Source organism: Corvus cornix, chromosome 1 (genome assembly GCF_000738735.6).
Source record: "Corvus cornix cornix isolate S_Up_H32 chromosome 1, ASM73873v5, whole genome shotgun sequence".
NCBI classification, from domain to species: domain Eukaryota; kingdom Metazoa; phylum Chordata; class Aves; order Passeriformes; family Corvidae; genus Corvus; species Corvus cornix.
Genome location: NC_046332.1, coordinates 115,300,629 through 115,314,253, shown reverse-complemented (window position 1 = coordinate 115,314,253; position 13,625 = coordinate 115,300,629). Strand labels below are relative to the sequence as shown.

Sequence of the window (13,625 nt, the reverse complement as noted above, 5' to 3'; positions counted from 1 at the left end):
TAGCTTTCCCCAGCTATCTTGCAACCCACAGCTGCCTTGAGCCTCAAGGCCATGGTGGCAAATGAAGGCAGTCAGCATCTGGCTCACTAGAGGCCAGTCAAGCTATAAATATTCCCAGCCTGGCTCTTTGTGCTCACAGTGTGGGGAAACAGCTGGTTTAAGTTTGACTGCACGTTGTCATTTCTCCATTAGTGCAAACACTTCAATATTTCTTACGTGTCAGGTTGGAGTGAAGAAAGGGAAAGCAGGGAAGGGGGTCACGAAAAGCCAAAGCTAAGAAATGATGTTCTGTATATACATAATTTAAAATTAGATTGCTGCCTGGGACAAGGCTGAGGTTTGACATGGTGATAGCTAGGCCAAAGCCACAACGACTTCCCACTTGGCCTATAACTTTCAGGACCTATTTTCTCTTGTTTTTCTTTTATTATTTTTATAGAAATTCTATTATGATGGTAATGGATTACATTTCTCAAATTGTATTTCATTTCAAGAGCTTGTAAGGCTGTTGTATTTGTGGTTTCGTAAAATATGAAATACCAGGAGATGAGGCCCTTCCCAAACCACACGTGCCTTCTTTTGTGGGCAGGGATCATATAGAAAGTTAGGAAAATAGAGCATAAACAGAAGTGACATCTTGTATGGAAACCATAATCCCCCCTGTCTGTGGAATGTCTGCTGATTTTCATGATTAGCACTAAGGGGCTGTGAGGGTGCAAAATGCTAAAGCCCATGATCAGCCACTTTCCCTTACCTTCTGTTTTGTCTTAAAAAGCTATTCCCAAACTTTGAATACCGAACACCCCCACTGATGCTGCCCTGATCAAAATGAAACACCCACTAATGACGGGGCAGAGGAGAAAACTCACCCCCAGCTCTTAAGTGCTCTGGACACAGTAAATCCTGTACAGCAAATCAAAAGCAATGATGGCAATAGTCCTAAATAATGACAGCAATCACAACTCTTGTGGGCTCCTATGTCATTATTTGAAGACTATTTTTATATTTCACTGCCCATCTGAAAGCCTTTGGTTGCTGGAAAGTCAGTGGTCAATCGTGAATGTCGCCATGATAATTTTGAATGAGCCCATTATCCCACAGTGGAAAACTTCTTATTTAGCACCTGCCAGCCCAGCACCCCCCAAAAAGCTTCCAAAAAAATAAAATAGTTGTAGTATTAGTGAACTGAGTTTGTTTTTCTCCTTGGCAACACGTTTGCCTCAAGAACAGAGCCAAACCATGCCCACACACGCATGCAAATGCTCATGTTAAGCTGGTGGATTTTCAGAGCAAAGAGGAGCTTCTTGAAGCAGCCACACATCCCTGACTTTGCCATTTTTCCACCTTGGTAGCCAGCCACTCCACCAACCACCCAGTCTTTGGGAAAAAGGATTATCAGTCTGAGATAACCAACATCTTTTTACCCAACATTAATAATACTTTACCCAGGCAGCTCCAATAAAGAAAATCATCCTCTTAGGACACATCTCCCAGCTCTGCCCTGGGCTGCTACAGGGGCTGACTCTGCTGGAGACTTGCAAGGGCCTGCTGGGGGTTTTGGGCCAGGCTTGTTGTTTAGTCTGAGCTGAGGTTTCCCAGGAATCCCAGGGCTGGATGCCGGTGGTGTGCCACCAGACGTGGAAGGGACATGCCACCGTGCCCCCACCGCGGGCGTTGTGCTCCAGGGGTGGAAAAAGCCGTGCCTTGGGAAAACAAGGGATGTCAGGGTGAGGGCTGCACATCAGCCCTGTCCCTCCCCATGCTGGATGCTCTCAAGGTGGGGGTCAAGAGGATGGGGCCAGAATTTTCAGTGACAGGATGAGGAGCAATGGCCATAAACTGAACCATGAGAAGTTCCACCTCAACAGGAGGAAGAATTTCTTTACTTTGAGGGTGGCAGAGCACTGGAACAGCTGCCCAGGAAGAACATGGAGTCGCCCTCTCTGCAGACATTCCAAACCCACCTGAATGCCTTCCTGTGACACTTGCTCCAGGTGACCCTGCCTTGGCAACAAGGATGATCTCTAGAGGCACCTTCCAACCCCAACAATTCCATGATTCAGTGATTTTGTGAGTCTGTGGAGCTGCTTAAATACTCTAATTAGACCCACCAGTATCACATCATGATGCACAGGTGCCTCCTACAGCTTAAAGCCTACCAGTCTGGATCCTGAGAGCAGGATGATCTGCTGGAATACAGAGCTCCATATGGATGAATGCTCCCTCCCCAGTGCCTGGGCACAGCAGCTGTCACACATCTCAATAATGCAAGGTACCTCAAGTGCTCCCCGTTCCAATTTGCTGGCTTGTACAGCTCAAAAAATCTTCTCCTTAGGAGATTTTACATCAAGGGGAAAAGAAAAAAAAAACACCAGCAAGAAAACTCAAGTTCACCCTGGACTCTGAAAAGTCCTCCTGTGTGTCAGACGTACTGAACCCAGCGAGTACAGAGGCTCTTTGATGAAAATTCAGGCAGATACATGCAGAGAAAAATGGTATTTCCTCAAAGAGCCAGCACAAAAGATGTATTAAGTGATAATTTCATTCTCAAATGGTTTTCAAGCAACAACTGGTAGCACTTAAATCAACATTTTGCACATGATTAAATCCTAAGGACAACTAATTATTTCTGGCATTTCTTTAAAACTTCTCTATCAGCCAAGCTGATGTTGGAAAGCTTCTGCTGTGCTTTCACTGCAGTTAACTTTCAAAATACTTCTTCAATGAAATCATCATGCTGCTCATGGCAAGAGAAATTTATCTGTGGCCTGAATAAGACTCTGTGTTCCACTTCAGCCCGCCTGAAAAAGATGGATTACCTACAGTAAATGTCATTATTCCAAGCTACCTTTGTGTAGTCCCACCCATGGGCATGGCAGAGCCCCATGGGCGAGTGTATTCCAGGATCACTGGGAAATCCATGGATTTAAGTGTTGTTTGAGCAGTACCCAGAGCCTCATGAGAGCATTTCCACAGAGTGAATTTCTCCCTAAATGCATGACGTGAATTGCACTCATTGTGGCAGAATTGCTCGTGCCTAATTTGATAAAATATATAAAGAACAATAAACAGCCAAGTACCAGTGTGGCATATGCAACCTCCAGATTTATACTACAGGGTGAATCTTTTGGCCTGACCCAGGAGCAATAAATAGCAGGAAACAGGATTATTACATTCAGGTGAAAGATTGACTGTAGGGTGGCACAAAGGGTCTCATTAGATTTATGTACCTGGGAGGAACAGAATGGCTGCACCAACATAATGTATTTAAAGAAACTCAATTTGATACCTGTGACAACCTGCATTATACATGCAACAACAGCCAGGTAAATGACAGCTTTAATTTAAACTTTCCTTGCTTTATTTAATTTAAGGTAAGCCCCCAGGCTATATTTTGTGGTGCTGGGCAGCGGGGTTTAGCTTGAAAAATACTGTTATTGTTAAAGAAAAGTGGGTAGCTAATCCCCATACAGCACACTGAAAATAACCCTTTAATTTCATTCTAATGGCATTTCTTTGGTATTCACAGGAATGCCAGCTCTGAGACCCTTATGTTTTGAAATTTAATGTAGGGCAATTACAGCCAAAGTGTATCTGGGGAAAGTCCTAGCAGAGGGGGCACATTTCTTCTCTGAGTGGGTGCTTAATTGGGGATGGCTAAGGGGCTCAATACGCTCCTAAAATGTTATACCCTCTTCCAAAGGACAGACTATATGGCCAGGAAGCACTGACACAGGGAGAAGGGAGAGCTGGACAGTAAAAAATTGCAATGTTAACTTCTCCCTGGCCACCACTTTGTGGGATCTCATTCCCTGCTTTGCATCCTGAATTATTCAGATTCACGTGCCCACGAGGGAAGGCAATTACAGAGGATACCCTGGAGATCCTCGAGGAAGCACTTGCATGGCTCTGCAATGTGGGGTCGTATTTTAGACTCCTCTGGGATGACTCAGGTTTTAAAATGGGTCTAAACAGAGCAGGTACAGTTTTACTAAAAAAGAAATGCAGCTCTAAGCGCTCCAGGTACTGCTTGTGTTCATATTTAACACACAAAGCATTTTAAGAACTGAGGAAATATTATCACTGAATATCATTTAAGGAAAAAGTCTGTGGACTGCAAAGGAGGAGGGTGGGGAAAACTTCTGCAGAAAAGAAATTGCAAAGTAACCTACAGAAAGGCAGGGTAGCACTATCTGATACACACTTTTTTCCCCTAAAAGTGGCAGGAATACCACATTCCAATTCCCAGAGTGTAATAACACTACATATTACATACACACATGTATGTGAGGTTTAGAAATGCCACAACATATTTATTTTTGTTGCTTGGCAGTGTTAGTTTCTCCATTAAAAGTGTAGTACTAAGATCTATTTTTTCAGGCATGAGTTAGACCCAATAAATTAAAACTTCTCTGATGAAATACAGTGTTTCTAAATTAGATCTTTCTATTATTTTTGTGTATAGTATGAGCATGCAATATATGCATGCAGTATTTTTTGTTGTTGGGCTAATCTTTTTTTTTTTTTTTTTTTGTAGCTTGCAAGTGATTTTATTTGTTTCTTTTTCATCAAGTCATGACTTAGGAGCTGTAGCAAAGTACGAATTTTCTTTGTTGTCTCCAGTTAGGAACTCTGCACTGTTCTTTCAACAGGGAAGGCTGTAAAAGAATTCAAGATTAATAAACAAACACCTTCCACTGTCCCAGGCTGCTCCAAGCCCCAATGTCCAGCCTGGCCTTGGGCACTGCCAGGGATCCAGGGGCAGCCCCAGCTGCTCTGGGCACCCTGTGCCAGGGCCTGCCCACCCTCCCAGAGAACAATTCCTGCCCAAGATCCCATCCAGCCCGGCCCTCTGGCACTGGGAAGCCATTCCCCTTGTTCTGGCCCTCCAGTTCCTGATGAAGGGTCCCTCTCCACATGCACAAGCATTTTATGAGGACACTGCAGACGCCTCTAAAGGAAATGCAGACACCTCTCTACACAAAGGGGAATTTTGGCAGCTGAAACCAAAGCCACCTCCTGTCTACTGACTGCAGGGAGCCAGAGCATCCTCCTGAGCGATTCAGTGAATGCATGCACTAATAGAAAACAGCAAAAAAGAAGGAGAAATTATAGAATCACAGAATATTCTGAGTTGGAAGGGACCCACAGGGATCAGCCAATGCAAGCTCTGTCCCTGCCCAGACCCCCCAGCAATCCCAGCCTGGGCATCCCTGGCAGCGCTGTCCAAACGCTCCTGGAGCTCTGGCAGCCTCGGGGCCGTGCCCATTCCCTGGGGAGCCTGGGCAGTGCCCAGCAGCCTCTGCGGGAAGAACCTTTCCCTGCTCTCCAGCCTAAACCTCTCAGCAACAAGTAACATTGTTATCTAATAATAATTATCTACTCTAATGCACCTTAAGGAATTTACACTGAGGGAAACTGCGATCAGTTCTCTTGCAGAAAAGCCAGCACAAATACTTAAAAGGCAATTTTAGGAAGCAGGTAAGACTGATATTGAATCAATACTTCATTTGTGATTATACCTCTGCATTTGCTTAGCACAAAAAAAAAATTAAAAAGACACTGAATTAAAGACACTTGAACTTCTGAATAAGCAGCCTTACAAGAAGACCTCCTCCAATTCTTTGTAACTTCAGCTCACCCCTATTATTTCTACGTATCTCAAATCTTTGACTACTCACTGGAAATTCTGATTTGACTTCAGCACAACTCCATCCTCACCACTGAACAGAGGAGGTGTGATAAGCTGTCAGACCACTTTGCCCTGCTTGTGCTGCTCATCACATCAGCACAGCAAGTGTGAACAGCAACCGCAGAGCCCAGGGCTGAGGTTTTCCTGAACAACTGATCCTGGGAGATGAGATTAAAATGCAGGTGCTTGTGACAGAGAGATGTGAAGCACAGGCTCCACTGGTACAATTGTCAGCAACTGACTCTTCTGGACCTTTGCCCTTCAGCAACACCAAAGGGAAACTGTTTTAAAGACAGTCAGGCATTTTAAACAGGAAAGCACTTGTTTGGATAGTTTCCTTGAAAATAAAAAATACAAATCTGCATTGTGTTTTGTTAGATGTCCCACAGGGCGCTCCTGAGCTTGGGAAAGCCACCAGTCAACATCCAAAAATCCACTGCAATACCCTGTCAGCCTAATTGATTCAGGTCTCCTTTATAGTGACATTCCTAAAAAAATGTCCTGAGACAACAGTTAATGCACATACACTCTGTGGCTACTGCCTGTTGAGCTGAGCAATTCATTTTCCTGCTCCTTTCTACTCCCCTGCCTGCCTCCATATTTATGTTGCTTTTTCAGCCCAAGTTCTTAAATCCAGCTCCACTTTTTGGCATTATTTTTACAGTAAATACAAAAGTAAAGATCAATAGTTCACTCCCTCTGCCATTACATGAATTTAATTCCAATGTTTCCCTGTTTGGTTATATTTGGAGCAAAGGCAAGTGTCCAAATGGCTGGATTTGACAACTTCCATGCAGTGTTAGATCAGACACGCCACAGCCTTCAATGGATCAATGGTGCTGCTCCAGGCTACGGCAAATCCCCATTTTATTAACTTTAATATGTGCTCTTTCACCTGGTGCGCAAAGCAAATTCACATCCAAAAATTATCCACAGTCAGAGGAAAGGTATTGCACAAGCTCATGAGAAGTCTGTGCCTGTAGCAGCATTTTAGACCCTCTGGAACACCTGAACAAGGCTGGCAGGACAAGGTAGGGTAAACTGGAGCCTTCTGGGATGGCAGCAGTGGCCTGGCAGGATATCCTGAGGCACCTAAAATGGTGCTAAACACACAGATTTAGACAACTGAGCCACACCCATCACAAAACCCCTGTTCTTGAGCCACCACCAGCCTTATTACCTTGACCCGTTAACCTGGTTGGGGTTACACTCCATCTTGATGGTGACTCTGGCTGGGGGCTGTGACAACCAGTCCTGCTGGGGGACACGTGGGCTCATCTTTGAGGTCTGCCCATATTCACTGGAGGAGGAGGCCGTCATCTCTGTCTTGGCGAGGTGGGGTGATCCGTAGGCACACTCGAACAGGGACTGGTCTTCGCTCACCACCGATAACGCTTCCTGCAAACCAGAGAAGGGTCAGTGCAGCCACGCTGCAGGGCAGCCATCACAATATTCCCCAAGGGAAAAGGGCTTGGCCCTTCACAGGGAGGTGAATGGTCTCATTAGTTTTTAGGCACAGCACTGCTCTTGGTGCAGGTGAGGACCCATGGGGACAGATGTTGTCAGCACATGACAGGAAGACAAGGGAACGTCTCCCTGGAGAGACCCCTCCCACAGCAGATGCACAAACACACGCTACCAAACACTTGGGAACACTGGCCAGCAGCTGGGAGGGAGGAGAGGGCAGGATGGGCAGCAGAGCTCAGATCTGTGGGGTCTCAGCAGTGATGCAGAGGGTGAGATCTGCTGGATGTAGCAAAAGTTGCTGCCCCTGCAAGGAGCAACCGAAAGCCAGGCCATGCTGACCCACTGGGATCCTCCTTTCCTTCCTCAGGGACCCAGACCAGGTCCTTTCTGAACCAGGAGCTGAGACATCTGGGCACAACCTCCAATCCAGGGACATCATGCCCACCAGCCACCTCCCTCCCTCTCATGGCAACTCTTCCTGGTAGAAATCCCACTCCAGAGCTGTGGGAAGGGCTTCCCACTCTCTTTGTGGCAGCACTGGGGTTATGGCCATCGAGGGCTGCAGGGCCCATCAGCTCCCTCAGTGGTGGGAGACCTGTCACCATGTCTGTCTGGAGACCAGACAGACACCAGAGGGAGGGACAGTCACCCTCTATCCCCACTGCCAAGCATTCCTGCTGGCACCAATTCCTTCCCTGTGCTATCTGGAGTTGAGTCTTGTGAGCAAGGCAGTGCCCAGGCCAGGCTTGGGGTGGTGCTGTGGCAACCACATCCATCAGAAAATGTGGGAAGAGCTGAAACTCCTTAAGGGACACATCCCACCCGAGATAAGGCTCCCCAGCCACGAGAGCAGGTCTAAGCTGCCACACTCCCACTGTCCTCCAGCAGTGCACAGACTCGGGGGGCACCCTCCAAAAGCAGAATTCTGAGGAAATTCCCCCTCTCCAGGGGCCACTTAGGGTGGACAAGGTGCATAAGGGTGCAAATTCAAGCACTGGAAGGGGCTGCCCAGGGAGGTTTGGAGTCCCCATCCCTGGAGGTGTCCCAGGAAGGGCTGGAGGTGGCACTCGGTGCTCTGGGCTGGCGACAAGGTGGGCATCGGGCACAGCTGGGACTGGATGGGCTGGGAGGGCTTTTCCAGCCTCAGTGACTCTGTGAAAAGACAGTAACCCCCTGTGTGACTCCATCCTGCCACCCTGGCCCTGTGGCACAGAATGGAGCACGGGTGAGGCCAGCACCTCCTCCCTGCCATTGTGGGGACAATCCCCAGCTCTGGGTGGGCGAGAGGCTCCGCGTGAGCCCGGGGGCCGACAGCAGCCGAGGGGGAGGCTGGGCCAGCTGGCCATGGCTGCGAGTGTGGGGGCCAAGGATCAGAGGGTGGGGGGAATCGTGAGCCAGACTCGGGGCAGGGAGCTCCGTGAGGCAGCGTGTGTGGGCTGTGCTCCTGCCAGATCTGCTGCTGACGGCCAGAACCGCGTGGTCCTGTCAGCAGAGGAGAAGGGAGAGAGAAAAGGGATGGGAGTTCCCCAGCTCTGGGATGGTGGGTGGCTGTCTGCAGGCTCCCACCCTCCCTGGCTGCTGGAAGAGGGCTTTGCTGAGCTCCAGCAGTCACATGCTGCCCTAAAAATCAGTGTTTGTTCATTTTAAGGCCCATGGTGTGACTTGCAGATGTCCTAGGCAGGGGTAAGAGCTGGATTCCACCCCTGTGGGCTTCTTTTGACCCCAGAATATTCTGTGATTCTACATTTCTCCTTCTTTTTATCCACCTGGTTTGTGAGCCCTTGGGGGGCACTCTGTTAATAGTCACAGTTTGCTCTGCAAGTGCAAAGGTGGGGACAGCACTTCTGGCTTCTTACTGCTCGTGGAAACTGAGATCACCCCTAAATCCCTGGGCTTGGGGAATGGGATCTCAGGCCCTCCAAGTGCCCTGAGACTCATGATTGAATCACAGAGTTCAGGCAGTGATCTGCACTTTTTTACTGCTGATTTTCAGATGTCATTTGAGTGCAAAGATCACCACTAGGCTGCTCCCAGTGACTCCTCAGTTACCATCCTTCCTTCTGTGTTCTGCACACTCTCCCACCAACCTGCAACCAGCTACCTCTGCCTCTTTGGTTCTGTGAGACAAAAAGCATGCCAGAATAACACCTCTCCTTTTTGCCATGCCTCTCATGCCAGAAACCTTTGCTCTTGGCGGTCTGAAGCTTTTCTGATCAGCTTTTTCTGGGAAAAGCTGCAGACCAAGGAGGTATGGGTGGAGATGGCCACTGGTCCCTTGTTCCCCAAAGATTCTTCCCTGGCTCCACTGAGAGACAGCAGGGAACTTGATGTGCTTGGATAGTAAAGTAGAAGGGATCATGTAATAAGAAATAAAAAAAGAAAATGTTACACTGGAAGGAAAATAAAGAGTTCTTTCTCAGCAGTCCATGAGAGTTTTTCAGGAAAAAAACCCCCAAACTAAGTATATTTATGCACAAACACACCCTGGCCAGATGATCACAATACATCCCAAACCTGACACTACTGAATGCACAGTTCCCTCTTTTCTGCCCCAATCCATGAGATGAAAAACATGTAACAAAATGTTAATTTTGGAAGACTTAGCTCCAGTAAATACACTGAAGTGTGAGTTACACAGGAGAAAGCTGATACAGATTGCAAATATAACATTATTTTACTTTGTAAACCATTAACTAAAGGACCTTTTCAAAACAGGCATCAAGCACTATATAATGGATTTATTTCTTATCCTCCCTCACACAAGTGAAACAAAGTACATTTTTCTGGTTCCTATTAAAGATGACTCCACCTAATGTAAGTTAATTTATGGATATTTAGGGTAAGTGTAAATGTAAACAACAACAAGAAAGGGGCTTCTATTTATTGGCATTACTAATGACAACAAACACTGCTTGCACTATGGGTGCCCATTATGTTGCCTAACAAGGGAAAGTACAAACATTTTAACTTCCTGAGGAGCACAGTAAATGTTGGAAATATGAACCCAATTACCTAGGGCTGTATGAATATCTACAACTATAGACACAAAACAAGACAAAGATAAATGAGCCCAAGAGACAGACTTGAACTTCACGTTTTGGAGGAAAATTCATGGACAAAGCAAGCTCAGCCTGAGTTTAGCCCTGGTTGAATAGCACTCATCTGTACTCCATCCTGCTGGTTATCAGTTAGTGCTCGCTGACAGGTCTGGGAAGGCTCTGGAGGAATAGCTGAGCTCCTGCCAGCTTTGTCTGCTGTGGGTCGGGCCCTTTGTGGAGGCTCATTAATGTGAGCTCCACAACGGAGTGTCAGAGAGCCTCTGGCATTCACCCTCCCTGGTCCTGGCCAGCCTGTCTGCAAGGACAGCAGGACATGGGTCACCCCTCCCCGGGTGACAAAAGCTGCACTGGCCATCGAAGCCTTTGCAAAACGTTGAGGAGTCAGCACAACTAAAGAAAATGGCCCAAGCTGGAAACAGCCTTACGTCCTCTTCAACCTCTTCTTCCTCTCAGTGATCTTAAATCAGAGTATCCCAGAATGGTTTGGGGTGGAAGGGACCTTAAAGATCACCTTGTTCCACCCCTGTCATGGCAGGGACACCTTCCACTGTCCCAGGCTGCTCCAAGCCTCAATGTCCAGCCTGGCCTTGGGCACTGCCAGGGATCCAGGGGCAGCCACACCTGCTCTGGGAATTCCATCCTAGCCCCTCCCAACCCTCCCAGGGAACAATTCTTTCCCAATATCCCATCCAGCCCTCCCCTCTGGCACTGGGAAGCCATTCCCTGGGTCCTGTCCCTCCAGCCCTTGTCCCAAGTCCCTCTCCAGCTCTCTTGGAGCCCCTTTAGGAACTGGAAGAGGCTCTGAGCTCTCCCTGGAGCTTTCTCTTCTCCATGTGAACACCCCCAGCTGTCCCAGCCTGGCTCCAGAGCAGAGGGGCTCCAGCCCTGGGATCAACTTAGGCCACTTAAAAGGTGAGGATTTCTGGCCCAGGCTTTTCTGAATCCACTGACCTTGCAAGACCCAGGGACGCTGAACAACCAGAACTCAACCAACCTGATATAACCTCCCGTGAAGCTCATCCTGGGGAAAAGCACAGAAATGGCACCCAGCAATAGGAAGCATTTCTCAGCTGTTCAGGAATGTCTGACAAGGGGCATAATTTGGTATCCCCAAACTGTGAGCTGTGAAAGGAAGGCCCCAACAGCAAACTGCTGTCCTAGAACAGCTGACAGAAAGCAGTGTGGGTTATTCCTTTCCTAAATACAGGGACTTAAAAATCTGTTTTGTGTTACAATTGCAAATGCAAGCTCCTGGACCTGAAATCTAATACAAAAATTGTCAGAACTCACCATCATGAAAAAATAGCGGCATGGTCTGGCCACATATAAATGTAAACAAAGCTATTAATACTGACAGTGTTTGGCAGGGTTTTATTACATATGGATGCCAGTTCTATTCCTAGTAAATGCTTTTCATTACTCATTTACATGTTAATCTCTTTTTCTCATCCATATTAATGGTGTCGCTGGAGCAGTTTGGCAACATCAAGCTGTAAGTGGGATAAAGCAATGTAAACATTAATAATTATTACAAAATAGATGCATTACAGGCTTCTTTCAGTTTTGCAAAGGTTTGTACCTTTGTGACAATAATTTTAGCAGTGAATGGGGTCATCTTCCTGGATTTCACATGATGTAACATATTCTCATGGCATCTCAGAAATGAAGCCTTTAATTTCTAGTAATTAATGTCTGGAGTAAAGGGATATGAAGAAAGGAACACATGGAGCTTAAAGCAGAAGGTGGGAAGGGTCTTTCATGCAAGTCTGTGAAGCAGAGCTGTTGGTATCTGAGGTCAATACTGAACACAAATTTTCTTTATTTCATCTTCCTTTCTCCACATATTTCCTCTCATGACATCACAGCAAACCCCCCCCCCCCCAACCCAAACAAACCCATGTTCCTTCACTATATTCTTTTTATATTTTAATGGCTCGTACTATGCCAAACCTGGCTTCTCCCTTGGACTTTCTGTACTAATGATAAAAGAACAAAACGATTTCACTATTTGGTTTTGACTTACACTTCACTGATAAGTTTAAAAAAAGAAAAAGAATAACAGACTGACAAATCTGTAGAACAATAGGTACAGCAACGCCTTTAAAGTAGGCATAAAGTCATTAGGACAAAGGTGTTTACTTAATCAAATGCAAGATTACTTGGCCTAGAAGCATGAAGTTACAGGAAATGTGATTGAAGTAGTTCCCATCATGAAAGCACATGCAAGCTGCCCTCTCCTTTAAATGCAATGTCAGGAACTAAGGACAAAGACTTTTTTTTCCCCTAAAGTTTGGTCAAACTTAAGAAATGGCTACACAAGACAATAAGGTGTGTGGTTGTGCAGCAGAATTTGCTTGGGCTGAGGGATAGCAGCAGGATTTTAAAGTAATTTGGATGCCACTCTAACCCAGGGATTAGAATAGACAACGGTTTTAAACTGTGAACTGGTTTTGTTTTCATGAGCAATGGTTTTAAACTGAAGGAAGCCAAGTTTATATTGTATTTTAGGAAGAAATCCTTGGCTGTGAGGGTGGGCAGGCCCTGGGTGGGCTGTGGCTGCCCCTGGATCCCTGGCAGTGCCCAAGGCCAGGCTGGATGGGGCTTGGGCAAGAAGTGCACCCAAGGAGGAGGATGAATGAGGGGACACAAACACAGCAACAATTCTTGTTGTACACTGAGATGCTACAGAAATAAAATGCATTTTTTGCTTGTTCAGACAGCATTTTCACACTCCCAAAAGGACCTGTTACCCTTGGCTTGCAACAACACTGCAATAAAGAACTTTTAATTAACATTGCCATATGCACTACGTTTATATCATCTATTTTTTGACACCAGTTTTATAATATTTCTCCTCAAAGATGTAAACATATTTTACCTTCTTCTCTAATCTGATTTCATGGTAATCCATAGATAAGCACAAGCTTTGACCTCCCCACAGCCACAATCCATTCAGACACGGGCTGTTTCTTATCACTTCTCAGATGTCTACAGTTGGTCAGAAAAAGCTCTCTGTTCTAAAAAGAATTCTGACATATTGCAACTTACTTTCATTCTAAATTAGAACAAAAGCTGTTATACGAAAACTTTCACCAAACTGTTTATTATGAGCATTAATTGTAACACACCAGCGTGTGTTTTGCAGATGTTAAAACTTTCTAATAAACAGTCACATTTGGAGAGGAGCTGCGTTTTCTGAGGGAAGATTGTTTTCATTAAGGCCGTGCAATTAGCTCCTTAAGGGTTTCCATGCTTTAGTGCTCTGGGTATCCCCTTGTATACCTGATAATATTTGTTGTTGAAGCTTTGTAAATTGAATTACAGCTGTCACTGAAAGAAACAACAGGTGAGAGTGGAGAGGGAAGCACACAGAGAACAAGATTTGACCAAATCACTCTTCTTGCTTG

General features: G+C 46.2%; 1 protein-coding gene across 12 annotated transcripts in view; it reads right to left on the bottom strand.

Moving 5' to 3' along the window:
• The window catches only part of ERG (ETS transcription factor ERG), a 136,240-nt gene that overhangs the window by 23,272 nt on the left and 99,343 nt on the right, over positions 1–13,625 (bottom strand). For 10 of the 12 annotated variants that reach the window (XM_039553390.1, XM_039553429.1, XM_039553384.1 and 7 more), the window contains one exon: positions 6,873–7,090. The exons of the other annotated variants lie outside the window; for them this stretch is intronic. In XM_039553390.1, coding sequence (XP_039409324.1) covers positions 6,873–7,090 — 218 coding nt within the window. The remainder of the gene's footprint in view (positions 1–6,872; positions 7,091–13,625) is intronic. 12 annotated transcript variants of the gene reach the window in all.